This window comes from Eriocheir sinensis, chromosome 21 (assembly GCF_024679095.1).
Source record: "Eriocheir sinensis breed Jianghai 21 chromosome 21, ASM2467909v1, whole genome shotgun sequence".
Taxonomy (NCBI): domain Eukaryota; kingdom Metazoa; phylum Arthropoda; class Malacostraca; order Decapoda; family Varunidae; genus Eriocheir; species Eriocheir sinensis.
In genome coordinates this window covers 8,232,152-8,259,005 of record NC_066529.1, presented here as the reverse complement: position 1 = coordinate 8,259,005, position 26,854 = coordinate 8,232,152, and the positions used below count along the sequence as shown (strand labels likewise).

General features: G+C 51.5%; 1 protein-coding gene and 1 long non-coding RNA gene across 7 annotated transcripts in view; one reads left to right on the top strand and one right to left on the bottom strand.

Annotated features, from left to right (window-relative positions):
- The window catches only part of LOC127001602 (ras GTPase-activating protein raskol-like), a 68,817-nt gene that overhangs the window by 22,312 nt on the left and 19,651 nt on the right, over positions 1–26,854 (bottom strand). The window contains exon 1 of one of the 6 annotated variants that reach the window (XM_050866403.1): positions 25,403–25,827. The exons of the other annotated variants lie outside the window; for them this stretch is intronic. Coding sequence (XP_050722360.1) covers positions 25,403–25,526 — 124 coding nt within the window. The 5' untranslated portion in view covers positions 25,527–25,827. Of the gene's footprint in view, positions 1–25,402; positions 25,828–26,854 lie in introns of those variants that run through there. 6 annotated transcript variants of the gene reach the window in all.
- LOC127001603 (uncharacterized) lies at positions 22,007–25,034 on the top strand. The gene is made up of 2 exons (XR_007755355.1): positions 22,007–24,569; positions 24,643–25,034. It is a non-coding gene; the product is annotated as an uncharacterized LOC127001603 (long non-coding RNA).

Genomic DNA, 26,854 nt, shown 5'->3' with positions numbered 1-26,854 from the left:
CTCCCGTCGCAGCCCGCACACTTCCTGCCGCCCCGGGAGTCCTCGCCGCGGCACGGTCCCGTTGGGCAACCTTTTAGCACTTCACTAATTTCCGCGCAGCCATCACGGGCCGGGCCTGGCGACGTAAAGGTCTCGGGAGCCATGACGGAAGCGTGAGGACAAAGGCGCCCCGAGAGGAAGGTCACGGCCAGTCAGGATGTCACACGGCGAGCATCCAGCACCTCAGCACCCGCCAGCACCCGGCAGCGCGGCGCGGGTAATGCTCGTTAATTAATGTTCTGCACGACGCGGACAGACTATTTTTAACAGCCAGGCAGGAACAGGTCCGCGGCGAGGCAACAGGAAGCGCGCGGGTGCGAGTTCCAGCGCGGCGAGATGACGTGATAGCAGCGTCTAGACGAGCTGTGTGTGTGTGTCCCCGACGCTTCCTGCTGTCACACACACACACACACACACACACACACACACACATTCGCACATGCAGGCACGCACGCAAGGACACACACACACACACACACACACACACACACACACACACACACACACACACACACACACACACACACACACACACATATTCGCACATGCAGGCACGCACGCAAGGACACACACACACACACACACACACACACACACACACACACACACACACACACACACACAATCGCACATGCACCCACACACAAAAAGACACACACACACACACACACACACACACACACACACACACACACACACACACACACACACACACACACACACACACACAGGTAACAAAGCGGCTGCCACACCGATCCGTCAGGTGCGCCAGGGTCTGACGGACGGGATGAGGGGAAAGGGAATGGCTGGGGCAAGGCTGGGGCTGAGGAGAATAAAGAAAGGGCTGGGGGAAGGACTGGGCATGGGCTGAGGGGCTGAGGTCGGGTTGTGGGGGCTGGGAGAGGGTTGAGGAGGCTGGGGAAGGGCTGAGGGGGCTGGGGGAAGGTGGGGAAGGGGGGGGGGTTGAACTGGATGGCATGTCTCCTCGTCTCGTCCCATCACCTTCATGCCTGCCCTGGATCGGCCCCGCACCTTCCCTTCTGCGCCTGGTCACCCCCTTCCCTCCCCCCCCCCTTCCCCAGACACCTACAGAACCCCAGCGCCCCCAGGATTATCGCCCCCTGTGTGTGTGTGTGTGTGTGTGTGTGTGTGTGTGTGTGTGTGTGTGTGTGTGTGTGTGTGTGTGTGTGTGTGACTTCCTGTAGGTTTTATGGATCATGCCCTTTAATAAGCCTTTCATTCCCCGACCTTTCCTCACCTCCATCACCCCTTCTTCTTCTCTCCTTCCTCTTCCTCACCCATCTTCTCTCCTCCCCTCCCCTATTCATCACCCATCTTCTCCCCTCCCCTCCCCTCTTCCTCTCCCATCTTCGCTCTTCCTCCCCATATCTTCCTCCTTAATTAAGATCCGCTTCCTCTTTTCTATCGTTCTCCCCATCTACTCTTCTACCCTCTTCCTTACCCATCTTCTCTCCTTTCTTCCTCCTCCGTAACCTTGTCTTCCTCTCTTCTCTCGTCGTCCCCATCTTTTCTTCTCTCCTTTTCCTCACCGACCATCTCTCCCCCCCTCTTCCATGCACTTCTTCTCCCCTCCTCCTCCTCCTTCTTCTCTTCCTTACCCATCTTCTCTTCTGCCCTCTCCTCCTCCTTAACCTTCTCTTCTCCTCTTCTCTCTTCCTCCAACTCCTCACACCATCACCAGCCTCTCCTCCTCCTCCTCCTTTTCCTCCACCAATATCTTAATGTAACCTAGCACATCACCAGCCTCCCTCGCCCCCCCCCCCACTCGCCCCCTTCACCCACCCCCACCCCCACCTCGCGTCACATTAGGCCCACCACCAACACGTCCTCCGCTATACTTTCACGCGCCATGTTACTCTCTCTCTCTCTCTCTCTCTCTCTCTCTCTCTCTTAATAAACACCACCACCACCACCACTACTACTAACAACAAGAACAACAATAATAATAATAATAATAATAATGGCGCCCCCACCCCCCCACCTCTCCCACGCCATAATCTGCAAGCCGGTGCGCGCTGTGTCATCCATCAGAGGCGACGCTAAACAGTGGCACGCAGAGTAATCCCGAGGCACCGCAAAAAGAAAGGAGGATTAGGGATTAAAAAGCGGAGCGGGAGGAGGAGGAGGAGGAGGAGGAGGCAGAGAGCTAGAAAGAGAAGATAACGACGCCTATGATGATGATGATGATGATGAGGAGGAGGAGGAGGAGGAAAAGGAGGAGAGAAAAGCAGACCTATAATGATACGACAATACGATGATAATGATAATGAGGATGAGGAGGAGGAGGAGGAGACTGGAAGATGGAAGAAGGAAGCAGATAACAAGAATCAGAAGAAAACAGACAAATATGATGAGGAGAAAGAAGAAGAACAGGAAGAGGAGTAAGAGGATAAGATAAACGAGAAAAGGAGGAGGAAGGAGACAACGAGGAGGAAGAGGAAGAGGATAAAGAAAACGAGAAAAAGGAGGAGGAGAAAGAAGAACAGGAAGAGGAGTAAGAGGATAAGATAAACGAGAAAAGGAGGAGGAAGGAGACAACGAGGAGGAAGAGGAAGAGGATAAAGAAAACGAGAAAAAGGAGGAGGAAGCAGACAACGAGGAGGAAGAGGAGGAAGAGGAAGAGGAAAAAGAAAACGAGAAAAAGGAGGAGGAGGAGGAGGAGGAAGAGTAAGAGGATAAAGGAAACTAAAAAAGGAGGAGGAAGCAGACAACGAGAAGAGGAGGAAGAGGAAGAGGAAAAAGAAAACGAGAAAAAGGAGGAGGAGGAGGAAGCATACGAAGAGGAGGCACAGGAGGAGGAGGAGGAGGAAGAGTAAGAGGATAAAGGAAACTAAAAAAGGAGGAGGAAGCAGATAAGTAGACTGAGAAGAAAACAAACAAATAAGGAGAAAAGGAGGAGGAGGAGGAACAGGAGGAAAAGGAGGAAGAAAGAGAATACAGGAAGAGGAGTAGGAGGAAGAATATAACCAGAATGAGAAGAAAAGAGGACACTGTGATGATGATGATGATGAGGAGGAGGAAACAGGAAATTAGAGAACATGGAAGGGAGGGAACATCAAGAGAGGGACAAGGAGGAGGAGAACAAGAAGAACGTGGAGAAGGAGGAGGAGGGCCAAGGAGGAGAAGGAGAACAAGAAGGAGAAGGACGTGGAGAAGGAGGAGGAGGAGGACGCTAACAAAGGAAGGGAAGGAGGAGGAGGAGGAGGAGGAGAACAAGAAGGAGAAGAAGATAGGAAGTGGAAGAGGAGGAGGAGGAGGAGGACGCTAACAAAGGAAGGGAAGGAGGAGGTGAAGGTGGAGTATAATGCGAAGAAGAGTGGAAGAAGGAGAAAAAAATTAACTAACAAAACCCAACGCGTATTCAGGTTAAGGAGGAGGAGGAGGAGGAGGAGGAGAAGAAGGCGAAGAAGAAGGAGGAGGAGGAGGACGCTAATAAAGGAAGGGAAGGAGGAGAAGGAGTGGGAGAAAGAAAAAAAAAAATCAACTAACAAAACCCAACGCGTATTCAGGTTAAGAAAAAGTCGGTAAGTAAGAGGAGGAGGTGTGAGGAGGGGAGGGAGGGAGGGAGGAGGGGAGGCGAGGCGAGGGGAGACCAAACAGGATAACACAACCAAGTCCCGCGCGGAATGAGGTTAAGAAAAAGGGGGAGGGAGCTAAAAACGGAAGAAACGCTGACGCAGAAACCCGCGGCAGCCACGGCGCTAATCCTGAACAGACGCCCAGACAATGCAGAGAAGAGAGAGAGAGAAAAAAACAAAAACAAAAACAAAAACAAAAAAACAATTCGCTTTGGCCAGAAAACAACAACAGCGCTAAACCAATTATCCGGTGCTTGAGAGAGAGAGAGAGAGAGAGAGAGAGAGAGAGAGAGAGAGAGAGAGAGAGAGAGAGAGAGAGAGAGAGAGAGAGAGAGAGAGAGAACCTGAGAATTATAATAAGCAACGCAGACTCACTCCCGAAGAATCCGACGAAGATAAAAGAAATAGCGGGGGGGGGGGGGGGGGGCGAGGGATGAATGGATCAGCTTGAGTTCGAGTGTGTAATTAAGCCGAAGAAAAGGTGTGGACGGCTGTGAGGAGGAGGAGGAGGAGGAGGAGGAGGAGGGAAGGAAGGAAGAGTCTTGAAGGCATAATATAGATACGATAGGCTTGTGTGTTTTCGTATAAGGCAAAGGAAGGAACGAGGAGGCAGAGAGAGAGAGAGAGAGAGAGAGAGAGAGAGAGAGAGAGAGAGAGAGAGAGAGAGAGAGAGAGAGAGAGAGAGAGAGAGAGAGAGAGAGAGAGAGAGAGAGAGAGAGAACGTTGAGAAGGCCTACGGGACATTAATACGAAAGGCCTGTGTGTTTTAGTGTAGCCTTAGGTAAGATGAATAAGTCTCAGGTGCTATTCATAAACGTTTACCGGGCTCCCATCACCACTAGTTCCCAGGGCCACGGAGACGATTAACCGGGTTCTCATGGGTAACTTCCCCCTTCAAGATGTGCAGGAGTCGAGTAAAACTACCACCAGGATCACAAAACGGTCCGAGAAAATACCTAGGGACCTCTACGAGCGGCCTTTTAAACGGGTGAACTGAGGTGGGGATAGGTTTAAAAATATAGGCTTTAATTAGTTTTCATGGGGGACTTTCTCTTCATGGTGTAGGAGTCGCCAGGTTACCATACTCCAAGCAACGTATTTTCCGTTTCTGGCCCTACCATTAATGTGAGAAAATAGAAACACATCAGTAATTAACCATTTCGACGGTAACTATTAATGAATCTAGCTCTTGGAGTGGAGGAGACAATTTGGGGTCGGAAATCGGTGAATGTAATAGGCTGAGGACGACACTGGCAACGCTGAGGAGTCGGGTAAAACTATCACTGGAATCGCAAAACAGTCCATTAAAAATCCCAGGAACTTCTACGAGCGGCCTTTTAAACGGGTGAACTGAGGTGGGGATACGTTTAAAAATATAGGCTTTAATTAGTTTTCATGGGGGGCTTCCTCGTTCATGGTGTAGGAGTCGTGTATAGCTATCACCAGGATCACAAAACAGTCCATTAAATATCCCAGGAAGTTCTACGAGAGGCTTTTTAACAGGCGTAGTGAGGAACCGACGTTTAAGAACACGGACTTAAATTAGTTTTCATAGATGCTTTTTCCGTTCATGGTGTAGGAGTCGTGTAAATCTATCACTGGTATACCAACACAGTCCATTAAAAATCCCAGGGGACTACAGATGCTTTTTCCGTTCAAGGTGTAGGAGTCGGGTAAAACTAACACTAGGATCGCAACACAGTCCATTAAAAATCCCAGGGGACTTCTACGAGAGGCTTTTCAAAGAGGAGTAGTGAGGTGCAGAGACATTTAAGAACAAGAGCTAAAATAAATCTCCTTCTACCCCCTCCAGCGTCCTCTCCTGATTCATTGCCTCACTCCCTCTCACTCCTTTTATTGGCAGGAATTTGTTTACTCTTCAAAGTCGTGTTGGTATCGTTTCCTCGAGTCTGTCTTCTTCGATTCCGCGTTACCTTGGACTGGGCTATTTTTACGTGCTGAAGTGTGCGTGTGTGCGTGTGTGCGTGTGTGTGTATGTGTGTGTGTGTGTGTGTCCTTTGTGGCGGTGATCCAAGATTGAGAAGAGATTGTGATAGTTATTTTTTTGTGAGTGTGTGTGCGTGTGTGTGTTGAGGCGCCTTGCTACTGAGTGCCTGGTGGTGGTGGTGGATGAGGAAAAGATAAGGAGGAAGAGGAGGAGGAGGAGGAGGAGGAGGAGATGAAAGAGGAGTCCTAAGTGTTTTCTCTCTCCTCTTTAAGTGTTCCTCCACCCTTTGCCTATTTTTATTTTCTTCCCCGTGTGTCTGCGTGTGTGTGTGTGTGTGTGTGTGTGTGTGTGTGTGTGTTTGTGTGTCCCAGTCTCAACATCCGTCACCTTCTCTTCCTATGCCGTCGCAACTCACAACACACACACACACACACACACACACACACACACACACACACACACTTCCTCCTTCCCTCCCTGCCTCCCCATTCTCACATTTACCCTCATTCACCCTCCCTTTCCTCCCCCCCTCCCTTCCCTCCTGGCCTCACCTTACATCCCTCCCCTCCCTCCCCCCTCCCCCTTTCCCAGGTTTGTTTTCACCCTCAAGAACTTCCGTTACTTGATGCCCATAACTCAATTTCATTTCCCGCTATTTCCTTCTAATACACGCACACATCATTAATTTTTTTCCCTCACTGCTCTCTCTCTCTCTCTCTCTCTCTCTCTCTCTCTTCCCTTTCTTTCCCTTCCCTTTCGCTTTCCCTCCCAACATTAGCCTGACACTTCCCTCTCTCCCCTTCCCATTTCCTAAGGTAGCTTGACACCTCCCCTTACCCAAATCTTCCTCCCCTACGTTAGCTAAGCACCTCTCCCTTCAATGTTCCCCTTCCCACTACCATTCCCTTCTCTTCTCCTCCTCCATTTCTTCTTCCCCTCCTTTTCCTATCCCACCTTCCCTCCCGTTCCCTTCATTATTCTATTCTTGCACTCCCCTCTTCCGTGTTTCTTTCCTCTCCCCTTCGTCTTTTAATCTCCTCTTCCATTCCTTCTCTTCCTCCTCCTTCTCCTATTCCACCTCCCTTTCCCATGGCCCCTCCCCTTCCCTTCCCTTCCCTTATTCTAATCTTATACTCCCTCCTTCCGCGTTTCCTTCCTCCCCTTCGTCTCTCCCAAGCTTGCCTGACACCCCTTTCTCCCCACTCCTCCCCCACCCTCTCAGGAGCCGCCCTCTGATGCCAGCCAAGGGGTCTTCAGGGCCGCCGCGACCTCGGGGCGACGCCGCAACACAATTTCCTTTCAATCACAAGAAGAATGAATAACGTTCGATGAAGGTGAGACGGCGAACGAACGAACAGTGCTTCTCTCTCTCTCTCTCTCTCTCTCTCTCTCTCTCTCTCTCTCTCTCTCTCTCTCTGTGTGTGTGTGTGTGTGTGTGTGTGTGTGTGTGTGTGTGTGTGTGTGTGTGTGTGTAGCCAGGGGGGGAGGCAAGGGTGAGGTAAGGGTAGAGGAAGGGGAAGAAGCAAGGGGAGAGGGAGAGGAGAGGTACGGGAAAGGGGGTGACAGGGAGAGAGGGAGAAGCAGGGGAGGGAGAGAGACAGAAGAGGCAGGGGGAAGTAGGAACAAGGTTGGAGGCAGGGAGAGGCAGGAGGCGCGCACTAAACAGGTAAACACAAGTAAAATGTTGCTCCTCGGGGCGGAACGAGGCGCGGGGAGCCGGAAGCCGCGGGGAGTACGGGGAGCGCCTCGACCCACCCGCCCGCGAAGCAACAGGTTGGATCACAGGGGCCCGCAGGAGGCTCGGGGCGGGGAGGGGGAAGGGGAGGGGGGACGCACGGAAGCAGGCAAGGATGGAAGCGGAGAAGGGGAAGGGAGGAGGAGTGAAGGCAAGCTTGAAGGGAGGAAGGAGGAGGGGATGAAAGAGGAACACAAGCAAGGATGGAAGCAGGGAAGGGGATAGGAGGAAGGGAGGAATTAAAGTAGGCAAGCAGAGAAGGGAGAGGGAGAGAGGGACGAAGGGAGGAAGGAAGAACAGTAGCAAGCAAGGATGGAAGCAGAGAAGGGGAAAGGAGGAAGGGAGGAATTAAAGTAGGCAAGGAGGCAAGCAGAGAAGGGAGAGGGAGAGAAAATGAAGGCAGGAGGACGGGAAGCCATGGAGGGGAAAGGAGGAAGGAAAAAAGGGAGGCAGGCAAGGATGGAAGCGAAGCAGGGAAAGGGAGGAAGGAAGGAAGGGAGCCAAGGATGAAAGAGGAGGAAGGGAAAAAGAGGGGAGGAATAAAAGCAGGAATGTAGGCAAGATGGAATCACACACACACACACACACACACACACACACACACACACACACACACACACACACACTAAACCTTTGTCAAATCCCTTTGAAACACATAAGCAGATAATTCCAACAGGTAATCGCTTGCCCAATTACCTTGCTACACCGATAATTACCTTCCTTCCAACCTCTTACACCCCTCTCCCTCCCCCCCCCCCTCCACATACAACACCACCCTCTTTCTCTCTCTGCCTCAGCCCCCTCCACCACAATCACTCACCCCCCCCAACCCCCTCCAACCCCTCAACCAAAGCCAAGAAAGCATATCATGGCGTGACGACCTTCGCTGGGGCAGGTAAGGTGTGTGTGTGTGTGTGTGTTGTGTGTGTGTGTGTGTGTGTGTGTTACTTATCATTAGGAGTGCAATACAAGAGCACAAACGTTTCATACCGAGCTATCTCTCTCTCGCCCACACACACACACACACACACACACACACACTCGAAGAAACTCGTTGTTAGTAATTTTCTCTTTATAATATCTGCGGTGACTGTGGCTTGTGTGTGCGTGGGGTGAAGGGCGTGCGGTGGAGAGCGTTGCGCGTGTGTAAGGGGAGGAAGGGGGAGGAGGAGAAGGAGGGGGGGGGGAGGTGTAGCGGTGTAGCAGGCGTGGTGGCTGTGTGTGTGTGTTTGTGTGTGGCTACTGGGCGTGGGAGGAACAGGAAACAGATGAAGCGGGGAGTGAATACAACCTCCACTGGGGCCGCTACCTGTGTTTGTGTGTTCCCTACGTACCTGCCAGAGAGAGAGAGAGAGAGAGAGCAACAACAAAGAAGCCATGTCGTTCGCGGTGCACATTCAGATCCTCCTCACCAACAGAACCCGGTATTTCATTTTTTTTCCTTACCTTACCTTACCTTCCCATCCTCTCTCTCCCCTCCCATTCTCCTTCCCTTCTTCCCTATCTATCTACATACAGTAAACCGACCATCCAAACCCCTTCCAAAAACTTCTCCCTTCGTAACAACCAGCATCACCCTTCCTCCCTTTCTACCTTTTATCTCCCTCCACCTAGAGATAGAAAGAGCGAGAGAGGGAGAGAGAAAGCCCACGAAGCCCCCAAATTCACCTCTGGACCTTCTGACATTCTTCCCGGCCTGGCATTCACCTCCCGCCACTGACCGAGACATTTTTCGCGGCAGTCAAGAGCGAGGGAAAAAGCAGCTTCATTCCACCTGCAGCTTTGTTGTGCCACGGAGAGGGAAAAAAAGTCGCGGCTGGCAGTTGAAAAGAGGGAGAGAGAGGACGAGGTTGGAAGGGTAGGAGGGTGTGTGAGAAAGAAGGGAGGGAAGGGTACGAGGGAGGGTAGAGGAGGGTGTGTGAGAAAGAAGGGAGAGAAGGGTACGAGGGAGGGTAGAGGAAGGTTAGGGAGAAAGAAGGGAGAGAAGGGTACGAGGGAGGGTAGAAGAAGGTTAGGGAGAAAGAAGGGAAGGAAGGGTATACGAGGGAGGGTATGGGAGAAAGAAGGGAGGGAAGGGACTGAGCTAGGAGGGGAGGGAGAGAAAGAAAGAAGGGGAGGTAATGGGAGGGATGGGGTGAGAACGGGAGATTGGGGGGTGATGGGGAGAGATGGGAAGCACAGGTAAGGGAGTATCAAAGGGGAAGAAGGGGGAGAGGAATGAGATGGGGTGGAGAAAGGGAGAAGCTAAGAGAGAAAAAAAGGGAGAGAACATATAAAGAGGGAGAACGATATAGATAGATAAAGAGCATAATAGATAGATAGAGAATAGAAAGAGAGAAAGGCAAAAGGAATATGGCAAAGGACACAACAATAGAAGACAATAAAGATGAGGGGTGAAGGATTAGCACAAAGGGATAATAAAGGGAGGAGAAGATGAAACAAAGCCAAGGGGACGAAAATGACAAAGGCCAGAACTGTACCTGGAGGCGCGGCTGTCACTCACTCACTCTCACTTTCACTGCCTGTCACTTTCACTCTCGCCGTCTTACCTGGGGACAAAGGGAAACACACGTCAGTAATCAGGACAACAGGAGGTAAATGGAAGGACTAATTACACCTGATTGCCTCCGCCGCCTCTATCTTGTATTGCCTGTGCCCACCACCACCACCACCACCACTACTACCACCACCACCACCACCGCCACCCACGTCACCTGAATGAAAGCAAAATGATTTTCTTTCTATTTTCTTTTTCTTTTCTTTTTCTTTTTACCTTCATGTTTAACTTTGAAATCTTGACAATATGAATAATTTACGTCTTTACAACAACAACAATTACTACTACTACTACTACTACTGCTACTATTACTACTACTACTACTACTACTACTACTACTCACGTCTCTAAGCTAAACACACACACACACACATACACACACACACACACTGAAGACCGAGAAGGAAGCCACTTATTAGCTCGTGCGAAACCCTAGTTGTTGTTGTTGTTGTTGTTGTTGTTGTTAGTGGTGTTTACTTATCTGTGCCCAAAACCAGCGTCTCTCTCTCTCTCTCTCTCTCTCTCTCTCTCTCTCTCTCTCAAGCAGAAGTGGGGAGTCTAGGAGGAAAGAGAGGGGAGAGGTCAAGGGTTCAAGAGGGTTAGTGACTGGGGTGAAGGGTCTAAGGGAAAGGGTAGGGGAAGGAAAGGGTTGGAGGAAGGGGAAAGGGGAAAACGAAAAGGGAGGTTATGGACGAAGGGGACATAGGAAGGGAGCAACAGGGGGCGTTTTAAAGGGGTAAGTAACGAGGAAGGGGCGTTAGAGGTGATGGGACCGAAGGGAAGGGTGATGAAGGGGGAACATAACAGAGGAAGGGGGTTGAGGATGAAGGGACTAAGGGGAAGGGGATGGCGCAGAAGGGGGACGTTATAGAGGGCAAGGGTAGGGCATGTTAAGGGTGAAGGGCAAAAAGGAAGAGATATGGCAGGCGGGGGGGCGGGGAGGGGGGCGTTACAGAAGGGGGGATAGGGATAGGTGCAGAGGGGGGGAGGCCGTTATAGAAGGAAGGGGGGAGGGGGGAGGGCAATATCAGGTTAAGGGTGAAGGGACTAAACGGAAGGGGAGTAAGGGGGAGGGGGAGGGAGAGAGAGAGAGAGAGAGAGAGAGAGAGAGAGAGAGAGAGAGAGAGAGAGAGAGAGAGAGAGAGAGAGAGAGAGAGAGAGAGAGAGAGAGAGAGAGAGAGAGAGAGAGAGAGAGAGAGAGAGAGAGAGAGAGAGAGAGAGAGAGAGAGAGAGAGAGAGAGAGAGAGAGAGAGAGAGAGAGAGAGAGAGAGAGAGAGAGAGAGAGAGAGAGAGAGAGAGAGAGAGAGAGAGAGAGAGAGAGAGAGAGAGAGAGAGAGAGAGAGAGAGAGAGAGAGAGAGAGAGAGAGAGAGAGAGAGAGAGAGAGAGAGAGAGAGAGAGACAGGGGGGGGGGGGTATTACTCGGAGAGGGAAAAGGTCAAAAGGAGGAAAATGAACACACACACACACACACACACACACACACACACCAGAAAACAGGAAGAGCGGCAGACGAACGAAATACATTTGGAGGTGAACTCAAAGCACACACACACACACACACACACACACACACACACACACACACACACACACACACACACACACACACGTCACGAATAAGAAAAATATAAATAATGCGTACAAGAATAACGAAATAAAAACAAACACTAATAATAATAATAATAATAATAATAATAATAATAATAATAATAATAATAATAAGAAAAAGCTAACAACATAAAATACGAAACTCGACCGTGATGTGAACTGGAGAACGAAAAATAACAACAAAACAAACAAAAAGAAGGAAAACAACTGAGGGAGAAAAAAACATTTATTTCACGCACTCAGCCAGGAATGTCGCGAGGTCGTTGAGGGCGTGACGAAGCTCCCTTAACACCTAGGCCGTAATGAGGGCGAGGGGTGTAAGGGAGAGGGAGGGAACGAGGGAAGAAGGAAAGGGAGGGATAGGGTAAGAAGGCGAAGTGAGGGGCGTGAGGGAGAGAAAGGAAGGAGGAAAGGGAGGTAGGTAAGAGGGCGGGGCAAGGGCGTGAAGATGGAAAACGGAGGAATGGGCGAGAAAGAGAGAGGGGACGAAAGATGTGGAGAAGAGAGGGGAAGAAGGGAAGAGAGGGAGAGAGAAGGGAAGAAGGGGAGAGAGGGAGAGAGAAGGAACGAGGGAAAGGGAGGAGGAGATGGGTAAGGCGGCAAAGTGAGAGGCATGAAGGAAAACGAAGGAAAGGGCGTGAAGGAGAGAGGGAAATCGAGGGAACGAAGGAGGGAAGTGAGGAGAATGAAGAAGAACGAAGGAAGGGGCGTAAGGGGCATGAAGGAGAGAGGAGGAACGTAAGAAGGAGGAAAAGGAGGAGGTGGGTAAGGGGCGTGAAGGAGACTGAAGGAAGGGGCGTGAAGGAGAGCAGGAACGAAGGATGGAGGGGGGAGAGGGGACGAAGGAAGGAGGAAAAGGAGGAGGTGGGTGAGGGGCGTGAAGGAGACTGAAGGAGAGAGGGAACGATGGATGGAGGGGAGAGAGGGGACGAAGGGGAAGGCACAAGAATAGAAAGGGAGAAGGAGTGAACGAGAGTGAGGAAGGGGCAGGGAACGGCAGTGGAAGGGAAAGGAGAAGGAACGAAAAAAGATGGAGATAAGAGGGGAGGAAGGAGAGAGCGTAGAGAGAGAACGATATTGTGAACGATAAAAGGGGACGAAGGAACGGTGATAAAAGAGAGAACGACAGTAGGGAGGAATAGGGAACGATAGTGATAGGGAGGAGAGCAGCGTTGCCAGATTATCGTACTCACCACATTGTCTTTATCCTTTTTAAGCCCCAAACTCTCGTACCTTACCAATTAACGATAGAAAAATAAAGTTAGCGTTAAAACTGTTACTTATCGATGTTGTTGTTGTTTTTTGCTACAGTTATCGGTCACAAACTGCGAAAATGCAATGCGATGAGTACGATAATTTGGCAAGGCTGGAGGAGAGAAAGGGAACGAAGGGAAGGGTGTGAAAGAGAGAACGACAGAGAGGGAAGACAGGGAACGAATGGGGGAGAATAAAAAAAAAGGAAGAAAGAAAAAAATCAGGGAAGGAAACGAAAGAAAAGGGATGGAAGAAATGGAATGACAGTGGAAGAGAAAACAGGGATAACAAGTAAGATAGAAGGATGAAGGGAAGGGATGGAATGACACGGAGAGGGAAGAGGAGGACTAGGAGGAGGAGGAGGAGGAGGAGGAGGAGGAGGCAGAGTGATGAGAGGAACTCCATGGGCTCCAAAAACAGCCAGTAATGTGTTTAGTCTGTCTGTCACCCCCTCCATGCGACCCTTCATCACGCCCTCTCTCTCTCTCTCTCTCTCTCTCTCTCTGGTGGCCACGTCCTTCTATAACGCAAAGGACGTGAGGAAGGAAAGCAAAGAAGGTTCCCACGTCTTTTCCTCCTCCTCCTCCTCCTCTTCCTCCTCGTCGTCGTCATCGTCAAGCCGCGTCCTGTCATTCCCCACGTCGGCACAGCTCAGCCAGATGGTCGGTCGGTGGGTCGGTGGGTCGAAGCCGCTCTAACGATCTTACGGTCACCAGGCAACCCAACGTCCCCTTACACGCGCTCGAGGGTCAATGCCGGGTCATTAGGGTCTACAAGGGGTCACCTGGGAGCGCCGTGCTACTCTGGTATTGATTGGTTAACAGTAAAGGGGATTAAGTATGTGTTATTCTTATTCTGTGGTTCTTTCTTGTGTCTTGATACGTAGGAGTGAATCTGAGACGAACATCGAAGTAAAAGGATGCAAGGTTCTTTAATGGGTCTTCACTCTTAGCGGCGAGGAGTCCCAAAGGTGTGAATCTGAGACGAACATCGAAGTAAAAGGATGCATAGTTCTTTCTTGGGAGCTCACTCTTAGCGGCGAGGAGTCCCAAAGGTGTGAATCTGAGACGAACACCAAAGAAAAGAGGATGCAAGGTTCTTTAATGGGTCTTCAATCTTAACGGCGAGGAGTCTCAAAGGAGTGAATCTGAGACGAACACCGAAGTAAGGAGATTGTACAGTCGCCCAAGAAAGTATGTTCTGCCCCGGAATATCAAGTGTGGTGAGAACGATCTTAAAACTCACGCCTCTTTTAGTTGGTAACGTTAATCTTCTCTGGGTTTCGTTTATTATTGTGTCAACGTTCACAATTTGCATAGTGTGGGGGCATCTGTGCTACATCAACGAGAGAGAGAGAGAGAGAGAGAGAGAGAGAGAGAGAGAGAGAGAGAGAGAGAGAGAGAGAGAGAGAGAGAGAGAGAGAGAGAGAGAGAGAGAGAGAGAGAGAGAGAGAGAGAGCAAGGGTATCACACCCATTACACCATGACCTCCATCGCCCCCTCAAGTGTTCCCTTTCTCCCGCCACGCCTAATTTATCTTCTCCGAATCCATAAACAAAATCGATAATTGTTTGGAGGCAAGTCATTTGGACACCAGGGACAGGGACCCCCGGAGACCCACAGTAACCGGAAACTGGGGGCAAGGTAGAGGGGGGGTGGGGGGGGGGGAAGCGGCGCCAACACGCCGCTGTTTCCATGGAGCCGTGAGCCTCGCCTCCTACACCCCTCTTGAAGGTATTACACACACCGCCTTCCCTTTGTGTGTGTGTGTGTGTGTGTGTGTGTGTGTGTGTGGCTAAGAATGGCACGCACATCATGGCCGAGGCTTCAGTGCCACATCGTCGCTAGGCACCACACACACTCACTTGTCACGTGTTGGTTCACGAGGGACACTCACCCAGGACGGTCTGTGGCGGGGACAGGCGCCCCGGGGGGAGAGGGTGTTGTTGGTGGAGTGCGAGGGCTGAGGGGCGCGGGGCCTCAGTAATCCCAGGTTTCCTGATCAAACACGATTCCAGCGGATAAAGGAACAGTGAGCAGCGGGAGATTCCTGTCTTTTGTTCGGCGGCCACCCACCTCTACGCCTGGCGAGGCCCTCCACTCCCCACCTGCCGCCCGCCGCTGTCCTCACGCCCGCCAACACCTCCAATCACCCACCGCCGCACTGTTGGCAAGAGGGCAGCCCGTCTTGGCGTCTCATTCAAAGCAAGTTGGCGATGACGTGAATGTCACGTGTTGCTGCCGCTGCTCAGCTCGCCGCTGCTGATGGACTGATGGCAGTGACACCCCGCGGGGCATGCGGGGGCACAGCAGGGGACACGGGCACACCCGTTGTTCTCATGGAGCAGCAGATACCTGGTGCAGCGAGTTGTTGCTAATGGGCAGAGTCGTGCAATGCTGAGGCGTCCCTTGTGGGTGTGGCGAGGGCGGCCCCTGCCAGGGCGAGAGGTGCCGAGGGATGGGACTGAGGGAAGGGAAGTGGCTGCTAACACGCCTGTCCGGTGTATTTTTACTCCTCACAACCAGTACAGGTACTGCGTCTTCTCCTCGCCTCAGCACACAGGAGTCCCTACCTTCCCCCTCGGCCCCCTTGGGAGGCTCGGTTAGGCACAGGCGTCCTCCCTCCCTCCCCATTTTAACACTTACACACTTCCCTTCGTGCTATCTCCGACCCCTCTAGCCGCCCTCAAGCTGGCTTGACTTTTCTCGGTGAGCCGGAAGCCTAAAGCCCGTCGGGATGAGCCCGAAACCCTTGAGTCTCAATAAAACCCTTGCCACGCCGCCCCCGCGAGAAGCTCTCTGTGGCAAGCCTGATCCTGTTACCGGCAAGAACACGACACCGCGGGGCGTGAGGCGGGTTAAAGTGGGACACCCACACCCGTCCCCCTCACAGTGGCGGCTGCTGCTCACCGCAGAAACAAGAAACAAATCCAGCCCGCAGCTCATGATCCAGCCGTCACTCAGACCGCCGCCGCCGTCGCCACTTGCCTCCCTGATGCTGGCCAGACGTGACCCTGGGTCGAGGCTGTGCCGGCCGCCCCTGCCACACGCCTTCACCCCTCAACTCCCACGCCATGCCGTTAATTATACTCCTCTCGACGTGGGCAAACACAGGACCACACGAACACTGTCCTGACGCCCTGCAGCACTGCGGGGAGGGAAGGGGGGAGGGCTCCGGCACTAACCCTACCGCGGCGGGGCCAACACGCCGGGCCTGGGAGACAGCTCAGTTGGCCGCCACCAAATTCGTTACGGGGGAGGAATGTTAAGCCGCTCTGGAACAAAGAAGGACGTGCGTAATTCAGGCCCGGTGGGACCCTGGTGGGAGCGAGTGCCCCGACCCGCCACACCTGTCTGCTCCTCACCCCCCTCATAAAATCCTGACGGGGGAGCCCTGTGCCCCCTGCAACAGCGTCTCGGTTAGTGCCATGTCAACCGGTCCCCATCCGTCCCTCACCCACCCGCCCACTGCTAACTCGTACCCTCCCTTCACCCCCCTCCCCCCAACACAACCGGCCCAAACAGTCCCCAGGGCCCCTATTATCCAAGTAAAATATTCACCGGTCATAAAGAACGTTAGGGAGGGAGGGAGGGAGGGGGAAGTAAAAACTCCATCCACCGCTTGACACACCAGTGGGAAAGGATGTATAGCGGAGAATGAGGGAAGGAAGAGGAAGGGGAGGTGTGTAGGACGGGACAGATGGTTAAAAAATTAAATAAAAAAATAAGAATGTGTGTTGGTGTGACGATAAATGTGAAGGTGAGATAAGGAGGCAGGGCGTGTGGTTGTTGGCGGGTGAGAGCTTGCCTGGGCGTGGAGGGGGGGTGGGGGGCAGGGAAGGCGGGGAGTGGGCGGGGGTTGAGTGACGTGGGAGTCGGGTGCGAGAGGAAATGAAGGAAAAAAACTCATTTGGCTCATAACAGGACGCCTGATTATATTCGGGCGGATTAAACCAAATGGGATTCACGTTCATTAAGTCGTGATGGAGCAGTTTCTTTCATGAGCAAAAAGCCGCCTCACGACGCGGCGAGGAAATGACGGCCACGCCGCGAAGACAGGAGCCGCGGGGCAGCGGGCAAGGCCGCCGCCTAATTTGAGGCGCCCCTTCCGGCCACGACTATTGACGACGGTGACTTAGCAATTACACACTGCGATAATGGTGATTTTTTTTATTATTACAGTCATATAAATAAGAATAAAAGGACGAAGAAAAAGAATCCGAGGGTAACAACAAAAGCATCAATATCAGTACAGACGGACGCCTTTCCCTCCCAGGGCGTGGCTTCACCTTTGTCCTAGCCGGGTCGCCGAGGTCATGGCCACAGTTAGCCACGCCCAAGGGCTTTCTCGTGCACGTGCAGGTGTTGTCAGAGCTGCGGAGGAAGAGACGGGCACGTCAGCTCCAAGCAGCGTAAAATGGTTGAAAATGTATTCCGGGGATCAGCTCAGCGTGGCGGGCGGCAGGTGGCGAGCCCAGGAAGAGGACTGGCCTGAGGGCGTCCACGTGCTAGCTCGCGGCAGCCCCGCCCACCACGCTAGGAGGACTCCACGTCCGGCCAGGATCGAGTGACGAGTTTTTATAGAACCGTGAGGCGAGAGGCGCTCAGAAATAGACGAGGATATGGAGGGACGGTGACCTTGATGACAGGAAGGCAGGAAAAAATCGAGCCCTCGGTGAATCATAAGTCCTCCCGAACGCTCATTGGTGACTGGCGCGGCCTCCAGCACGATGCAGAAACAGACAGTCTCTGCAAGCCACGGAGTGTTCCCACCAAGCGAAGAGCGTGGGCACACCAAACTTGCCCGTCAGTGGAAAATCCTGCAGAAGCACCACCCACGGGGGACAAGACACGGGACGGCGAGGCAGACCAGTTCACTGACCAGGAAAAAATAAGGAACCTAGCACGCACGATATGGTGACTCGAGGATTAAGGAAGATGCGAAAATGAAATGATGAAGAACCAGATAAAGCTGAAACCTCCGACAAATAAAGGAAGAACACTGCCAGCCACACGGCGAGCGGCCTGTGACCCAGCAAAGGACAGAATGCGACCCCGCTGCTGCATCATCGTTATATTATATCCTCAAAGACCTGGCTTTGGTGCATATTATTATATTTGCCTGGCACAACCTAACCCTTTGAAGAGTATGCTCCAGTACTTATTATTATTATTATTATTATTATTAGGTAATGTCACGTGATCGAGGAGACAGACTAACATTATACAATAGTTCTCCAAATAATCTATGAAATACTGTGCTGAACATTCTGCCACGTGTTGCGCAAGGTGGCAGAGCAAGGTCGATGAATGTTTGCAGTCGTGTGGCGGCGCTGATTCGCCTATTATTAAACAGGCTTGCCAACCTTACCGAGACAAGACGTAGTGGCCAGGCAGCAAGTTTCATTGTGTTCGTTATGCCACCCTTCGCACCACACATTAAAGACTTAAGTGAGCTGCTGTACAAGCAAACAAACTGTCCCATCGCTGACCATACACGCAACTCCCTGATGCAGACTTTTCATCGAGGTTTTATTTTGGGTTCATTCTTCAGTGATGAGATTCCACTCCAGACAAGGACTGCCGGACGTCTAGCCAGCACCGCCCCCGGCAGCGCGCCACCAGGAAAAAGGCAAGTCAGACAGAGGTTGGTGTTATAAGACACTTTCGCTTCTCACATTAACAATTTCTAAAGGTCAAAGAGAGGGTCAGTCGGGTTCTAATGAGTGTTTCCTTAGGTTCACGGTACAGAAGAAGGGTCAAACTACCACCAGGGTTATTAAACTACCCCTGGAAAGGCCCACAACTCCTATGAAAGCCTTGTCAAATATGTGTGCTTGGGCGAGGAAGTGTTGAACAATCCGCCCAAGAGCACCGAACAGAACACTCGAGAGGACAGCAACACTTCCCTCCTTTGTTACAGCTATTGGGGGCAGGCGACGAGGGCATTACCACGAGGCGAGGGTGCGAGGATGCTCTTCCCCTGCGCCCTCTTCTGTTCAAGTGCCGCAACAATGAAAGTAAGAACACACACACACACACACACACACACACACACACACAAAGGAAAAATTGTGCTGGTGCCTCCAATGTGAGTGACCCTTTCCTCTTCAGTAACTAAAATAATCAACGCGGGTAATGCTGCAAAGAGGAGGAGGAGGAGGAGAGGAGGAGGAGGAAGAGAGAAGAAGGAGGAGGAGGAGGCGTGATCTCTCAACCCTTTCTAGTCACCACAACGCCACAGGTTCCTGACGCTGCAATCCTAAACACCAACACACACACACACACACACACACACACACACACACACACACACACACACACATCTTGACTCAATCACTGCCTTGACGACCATCCCACCTGACCAAGAACTGTTTATGTATGTGTGTGTGTGTGTATGTGTGTCTGTGTGTGTTTATCTTACATAGCCAAGCAGACGTGAGGGAAGGGACGGGCGGGGACGGGCGGGGACGGGCAAGACGTGAGTGCTCAGTGCTAGCGAGGGAACACAACCACCACGACCGTGCGTAAACATCTCGGTGTCTTGAGGGGGTTATGTCGCCGCCCTGCCGCCCCGAGCCTCTCAGTATAGCGCGTCACGTCTCCCTGGGGCGGCAACGGTGGTGGGCGGGGCGGGGCGTACGTGGGGCAACGGTAGGGGTGCAAGGGAGGACGAAAGACAGAGACAGCGAGAGAAACTGGTGTGAGAGAAGAAGGAAATAGATGAAGCAGAAGACGAAGAAGGAGATAAACAGCGAGAGAGACTAATGTAACAGTAGGAGAGGAGAATAGGTAAACATTATACAGAGGACGAAGGAGAGGAGAGAGAGAGAGAGAGAGAGAGAGAGAGAGAGAGAGAGAGAGAGAGAGAGAGAGAGAGAGAGAGAGAGAGAGAGAGAGAGAGAGAGAGAGAGAGAGAGAGAGAGTAGCAAAAGAGTAGTTGAGAGAATAGATAAAAAACGATAAAGACGAAGAATAAGGGAAGAGAGAGTATTATGATGATGCTGAAGATAAGGGAGATGACGATAAACTAGTGTGAAGATAAAAAAAGAGAATAAGAAAGAAGAGGAACAGGAAGAGAAGAGACTAGTGCAAGGATAAGAGAAGAGAGAGAGTGCGTACGCGAGAATGGGGCAAGGAGAGGAGGAGGAGGAGGAGGAGGGATGGAGAGAGTGCGCACCTGGGGATGGAGGGGCACGGGGCAAGAGGGTGAGAGAAACTACATAGAGGGGAGAGAAAGTGAGACCAGGTAAGTGCGGAAACGATACAGATGATAAAGATGGAGTGGGGAGGAGAGAGGGGGGGGAGAGAGGAAGGGGTGTATAGGAGGCGAACTGAGGGAGGGAGGGAGGTGAGAAAGGGATGCAGATGATGGAGATTGGAGAGACGGAAGAGCGAGAGGCGTGATGGATGGAGGTAAAGGAGGGAAGGTAAAGTGAAGCATGTGAGGAAGGGAGGGAGGGAGGAGGGACGAGAGGGAGCCAGGGAGGAGGAGAGAACGAGGCACTGAAGAAAGGGAAGAAGAGAAGAGAGGAACGAGGATGAAGGAGGGAAGTGAGGGAGTAGAAGAAGAGGGACGAAGGAGAGAGATGAGGAGTGAGGAGAAAAGAGGAACGAGGAAGGAGAGGAGGAAACTGAGGGACGTGAAGGAGTACAAAGGAACACAAAGGAAGAACAAACAACAGCAGGGAGTAACGAGGGATGAGAAGTGAGAAATCTTAAGTTTTTACCTGCATACACGTGAAAAGGGGAAGAGAGAGAGAGAGGAGAGAGAGAATAAAGAATCAAGCAAGGAGGGTGAGAGAGCGAGGCCTGGCTGAAGGGGCGGCAGCAGCGTTACCGAATTATCGTACTTAGTCACGCAGGACATTATATTTTCCGGTTTCTGACTCACAGCTATCGCAAACAAACACCAATAAGTAACGCTTTTAACGATAACTTTAACTGGAATCTCGTTATCTGTGTAGGTAGGAGAGTTTTGGGCCCTGGAACTGATAAATGCGATGTTTTGGGTACGATAATATGGTAACGCTGGGCGGCAGTGACGAAGATTGGAGTTGTGAAGGCAAGATCAAAGTAATACACAATCCTTCACACCACTACTCCTATTCCACTATACCAGTACTACTATTCCACTATACCAGTACCATTCCTGTTTTCCTTATCCCTCTCGTTGCCCTCTTCACTAACTCTTCTTCTTTCTCCTTCATTATTCCTCTCTTCGCCTTTTCCCCACTAACCCAAGTCCCTTCTTTAACTGTCATCCCTCTCTTCGTCTTTCCCCACTAAATCAAGTCCCTTCCTTCTCCATCATTATCCCTCTCTTCGCCTTTCCCCACTAACCCAAGTCCCTTCTTTCCCCATCATTATCCCTCTCTTCGTCTTTCCCCACTAACCCAAGTCCCTTCTTCCTCCATTATTATCCCTCTCTTCGCCTTCCTCACTAAATCAAGTCCCATCATCATCCCTCTCTTCCTTTTCCCCACTAAATCAAGTCCTTCCTTCTCCATCATCATCCCTCTTCTTCGCTTTCCCACTAAATCAAGTCCTTCCTTCTCCATCATTATCCCTCTCTTCTTTCCTCACTAAATCAAGTCCCGTCTTTCCCCATCATCATCCCTCTCTTCGCCTTTCCCCACTAAATCAAGTCCCTTCCTTCTCCATCATCATCCCTCTCTTCGCCTTTCCTCACTAAATCAAGTCCCTTCCTTCTCCATCATCATCCCTCTCTTCGCCTTTCCCCACTAAATCAAGTCCCTTCCTTCTCCATCATTATCCCTCTCTTCGCCTTTCCTCACTAAATCAAGTCCCGTCTTTCCCCATCATCATCCCTCTCTTCGCCTTTCCCCACTAAATCAAGTCCCGTCTTTCCCCATCATCATCCCTCTCTTCTTTCCTAAATCAAGTCCCGTCTTTCCCCATCATCATCCCTCTCTTCGCCTTTCCTCACTAAATCAAGTCCCTTCCTTCTCCATCATCATCCCTCTCTTCGCCTTTCCCCACTAAATCAAGTCCCTTCCTTCTCCATCATTATCCCTCTCTTCGCCTTTCCTCACTAAATCAAGTCCCGTCTTTCCCCATCATCATCCCTCTCTTCGCCTTTCCCCACTAAATCAAGTCCCTTCCTTCTCCATCATCATCCCTCTCTTCGCCTTTCCCCACTAAATCAAGTCCCTTCCTTCTCCATCATTATCCCTCTCTTCGCCTTTCCTCACTAAATCAAGTCCCGTCTTTCCCCATCATCATCCCTCTCTTCGCCTTTCCTCACTAAATCAAGTCCCTTCCTTCTCCATCATTATCCCTCTCTTCGCCTTTCCCCACTAAATCAAGTCCCTTCCTTCTCCATCATTATCCCTCTCTTCGCCTTCCTCACTATACCAAGTCCTTTTCTTTCTGTTTCTGCTTCACTATCCTTCTCTTTCCCTTCCTCTTCGTTATCCCTCTTCGCCTGCCTCTCTTAACCAGGTCCTCTTCCTTCCTACCCTTGAAAGACAGCACGAGTTAACGGGTGGTCGTACACATAAGGACCAACAACCTGACTGGGAGTGGCTAGGAAGAGGCCAGGAGGGCGGGACGGGCGAGGGCGGGGCGCGGGAGGAGCCATGAGAGCCTACGGGGCGCCCTTACGGTACTTGGATACTTTTTGGGACTCGAAGGAGGGTTGTTGTCTGACGTCTACACCCACTTGCTCACACCCAAGCCTACACCCACACCCAGGCCTTGCGGGGTGAATATACAAGCCTACACCCACGCCCACGCCCATGCCTACACACGCCTCTCCTCAAGTGACTCAGCACCCCTATGATACTGATTTTTATTTTTATTTTTTAGACAGGAATATAAATTTAAGCTAGAAGAGCATAGGACCAGGGCAACGTATCTCTCGTGTGTGTGTGTGTGTGTGTGTGTGTGTGTGTGTGTGTGTGTGTGTGTGTGTGTGTGTGAGAGGGGCGTGGGGAGGGGTCAGAGGGCAGAGCAGAGATCCGAGCTCACTCAATTCCCTCCAGGGCCATAACCATTCCCCTCTCCCTCCTCCTCCTCCTTCCCCTTCCTCCCCACCGTTCCTCGTCCTTCCCCTTCCCCTTCCTCCCCTGCAACGCCCCACATCTTCAACTGTTTTTCTTCCTTTTTTTTTTTTTTTTTGCTTCACCTTTCCGTGCTAACATACACACACACCTCACACACGCCATTACTTTTTTTCTTCGATAACTGGACCACACACAAACACACACACACACACACACACACACACACGCACACATACACAAACACACACATCTCTCACTGACAAATAGAAGTCATAATTTTTAAACCATTCTGGGAAGTTACAACACACACACACACACACACACACACACACACACACACACACACACACACGGTAATCATGGCAGTAATCACACCACAGTAATGGCGCCATCAGCAGGATCATAAGCGGCGATTTTTGCGGCAGTCTCGCTAGTCTCACCCACGGCAGGTGCGCGCGTGTAATTACCTGGCTACTAACAGGAAATTATTCTCCAAAGTTATGGCGGACAAATGAGGAAAACTCCGGGAGGCTGTGGAGGACGCGGAGGAGGCTGCTACAGGAGGAAAAGGAGAAGGAGGAGGAGGAGGCCGAAGGTGTGTGTGTGGGTGGGTGGAGGTGGGGAGAGTGTGGAGAGTAAGAAAATGAAAAGGGGAAGGTTAAGGGAGAAAGGGGAGAAGGTAGAGGAGGCATAGGAGTGAGTAATGAATGAGGAGAGGAAAAGGAAGGGGTTAAGGAGAAAGAGGAGTAGGAAGAAGAGAAGGAATAGGAGTGTGTGTGTGTGTGTGTGTGTGTGTGTGTGTGTGTGTGTGTGTGTGTGTGTGTGTGTGTGTGTGTGTGTGTGTGTGTGTGTGTGTGTGTGTGTGTGTGTGGTTCCTTGGTCCTCCTCTCTCTCTCTCCCTCATCGCCAGCCTTGAGGAAACGAGCCCCAGGAAAAAGCACACCTCATTAATTTTGTCTTCTTTCTTCCTCTTTCTCCTGATGGTGGTGGAGGTGGAGGGAGGTGCCTGCTCTCTCTCTCTCTCTCTCTCTCTCTCTCTCTCTCTCTCTCTCTCTTGGGGCGTGTGTTCAAGTATTGTTTCATTCTTTGGGCAACGCGTGAGAGGAATGGAAGTTGATTTATCGGAGTCTCGGGAAGCGCAAGAAAGACACACAGGAAGACTTACGCGACGCCGAACAAGACCGATGAAACTTTGCCTGGAGAAAAATGTGACTCGCCCGATTCTTGGATAATTCTTTTACGTATTATTTAAAGTTCAGAAAAATGATGTATTGCAAGAGTTGATATATTGAAGGTTTGCATATCATCTAAACGGGCTTGCTTAAGACTTATTTTGTGTTGACTGTTCTTGAAAAAATGTTTATAATTGAAAGAGTTGATGCGTTGGAGGTTAGGAATAAGAGACAACACTACGACGAGCTTCCTTATGATCAGTGTTATCGAGGTTTACTATATTTAAGAGTGAGAAGAATGGGAAAAGGAAGTGTATGAAAATAGGGAATGAAAAAAGGAGGGCGAAAGGGAGTTAGCGAAAAAGGATGATGAAAATGGGTCTAATAAGGAGTGGTGATGAGGGTGCGGTGTTAAGGAGAAAGGGGGGTAGGTAAAGGGGTGAGTAAGAAGAGGAAAAGGAAGTTAAAGAGAAAGGGGAGTAGGCAGAAGAGGAAGAGGAGTGAGTAAGGTGAATGAGAAGAGGACAAGGAAGAGGACAAGGAGAAAGGGGAGTAGGTAGAAGAGGAAGAGGAGTGAGTGAGGTGAATGAGAAGAGGAAAAGGAAGAGGACAAGGAGAAAGGGGAGTAGGTAGAAGAGGAAGAGGAGTGAGTGAGGTGAATGAGAAGAGGACAAGGAGGAGGACAAGGAGAAAGGGGAGTAGGCAGAAGAGGAAAATAAGTGAGTAAGGACAGTGAGGAGAAGAGGAAGAGGAAAAGATTAAGAGGAGCAGGTAGAACAGGGAATAGGAGTACGGAGATAAGGTGAGGGAGGAAATTATACGATATGCTGTTGCCTATTAGTTGGGGGAAGGTGGAAACAAAAAGAGATAGAGGAGGTGGGCACGCTGTTATCGGTGAGCCATGCAGCGTGACTCAGAGACCTCGCTAAACACATAATCCAGCGCGCCATAAACTTTAAACTCGAGGCGATCACAAGGAACGTAATCAACACAACAAGGGCGATAACATTAAGCCGCGGCGGCGATGAGACTAAATTTAGGTAGTGAATGGAAGGAAAGAAAAAACTCCCGCCAACACCAAGACCACACACACACACACACACACACACACACACACACACACCATCGTCATCATCAACATGCACCAACGGCACTCCCAAGGGAACGCACGGCTGACAGCAACGCCTCACTGCTGACGTTAATATAAAGTAGCTCCAACGAAGGACGGAACGATGAGCTGAGCCGTGCATGACACTTAAGACGTCACCTCAACGTCCAACACACACACACACACACACACACACACACACACACACACACACACACACGGCCTGTCACAACTCGAGGTAATTAAAAACAACAGTGCACGATCTGGTCCGACTCGGCCTCACCTCGCAAGGAGATCCAACCCCCAATCCCTCCCCTATACGGCCCCGCGACGTGCCCATGGACACTCACTCACCTCCTGTCAGGCCGCGCACCTCGTACTCGGAGGTGGAGGGCGCCGGGGTGGAGGTCGTCCTATACCTGGCCGGCGACCCGCTGGACGACGTCCCGGCAAAGCTAATCCAGTTTCGGATCTGCATCTTCACCTGACACACTGACTAGACGCGGGGCAGACGGTAAGGGCGCCGCGGCCCACCGAGGCACTAAGGGCACGGCACTACACGCAGGTAACACTGGGCACTCCCGCGGCCGCTTCTGCACTACACTCGCCCCTCGTCAGTGTCAGCGACGTGTGAGGCCGATCCCATTTCGAGTAAATAAATCCACACGTAACTGTTGACAGCTTCACACTTTACATGGCGAACCTATTTACTGGGAAGGAACGTCTCGCACTATCACTTGCCACCTCCACCCGCGCGCCTGGCCAACGAGGAACTGCCTGCCGCTGGCCGCCTCCCCTCCCGCCGCCTCGCCCTGGATACTCCTCGGAACGTTACCGGAGTTGTCGGTTACTCATTTTTACTCCTCGCCGCCCAGCTCAGCCGCCCGCCTCACCCAGGTGATTACAGGAAAACTTTATCATTAGGCTTGAGGTTGGAAGCCATTGTTACGGATCCGGAGCAGCCAGATAAGCACAGAGGATCGTTGGGAACGCGTCACCTGGGCGTGCATGGCCTGCAGGTGAGGGTGCGTCACCTGGCCGCTAACTGGTTACCTCGCCGCCCGTTTGGTTCGTTTGAACGTCATTCCAGCCTGGGACAAGGGAACCCAACCCCTCACCCTGCCTGCCTCACGCCCCTCGCACCCTCCCGATAACGAAAAAAAAAAAATAATGACCCCTGCTAATCACCATGCTCAAAAGGATGCTGATCACGTGTCGTCTGCAGAGCTTAATTGCCTGTGGGACACTCCTTACCTCGGATGTGAGAGAAAAATAGCCTGTACAGTACATAACCCTTTCTCTCCCTATCTTGATCTCCCTCTCTCCCCATCCACGACAGTCCCCTCACCAGCCCTGCTCCGGGTGCATCAACGTTACGTCCCTTCACATCACCCCTGGCCTCCCCCCACCTCACCCCCCCCCACCGCCTTCTTCCTGCGCCACCTGCCTCCACACACCTGGCGTCTTCCTGCCTCACACCTGCCCCACAACACTGATTTATCAAGTAATGGGCTGTTCTTTCTCCTGCTCCCCATTACTGCAACTGTCAAGTGATACTACCACGACTACTACGACTACCACCACCACTTTTATTACTATTCCTGCTACTACTGCTACTACTACTACTACTAATAATAATAATGTTACTCGCCAGCTGATGAAAGCCCAGTGTTGAGGAAAGAATGCCTAAGCCTTGCCCTTGCTTGCCTACAAGTCTGACCCACTTCCTGCCGGCCGTGCAAGGCGAGGGGCCGCGGCATACCCCGACACTCCGCGAGACAGGTCCTCAAGGTCACGCCACCCCTG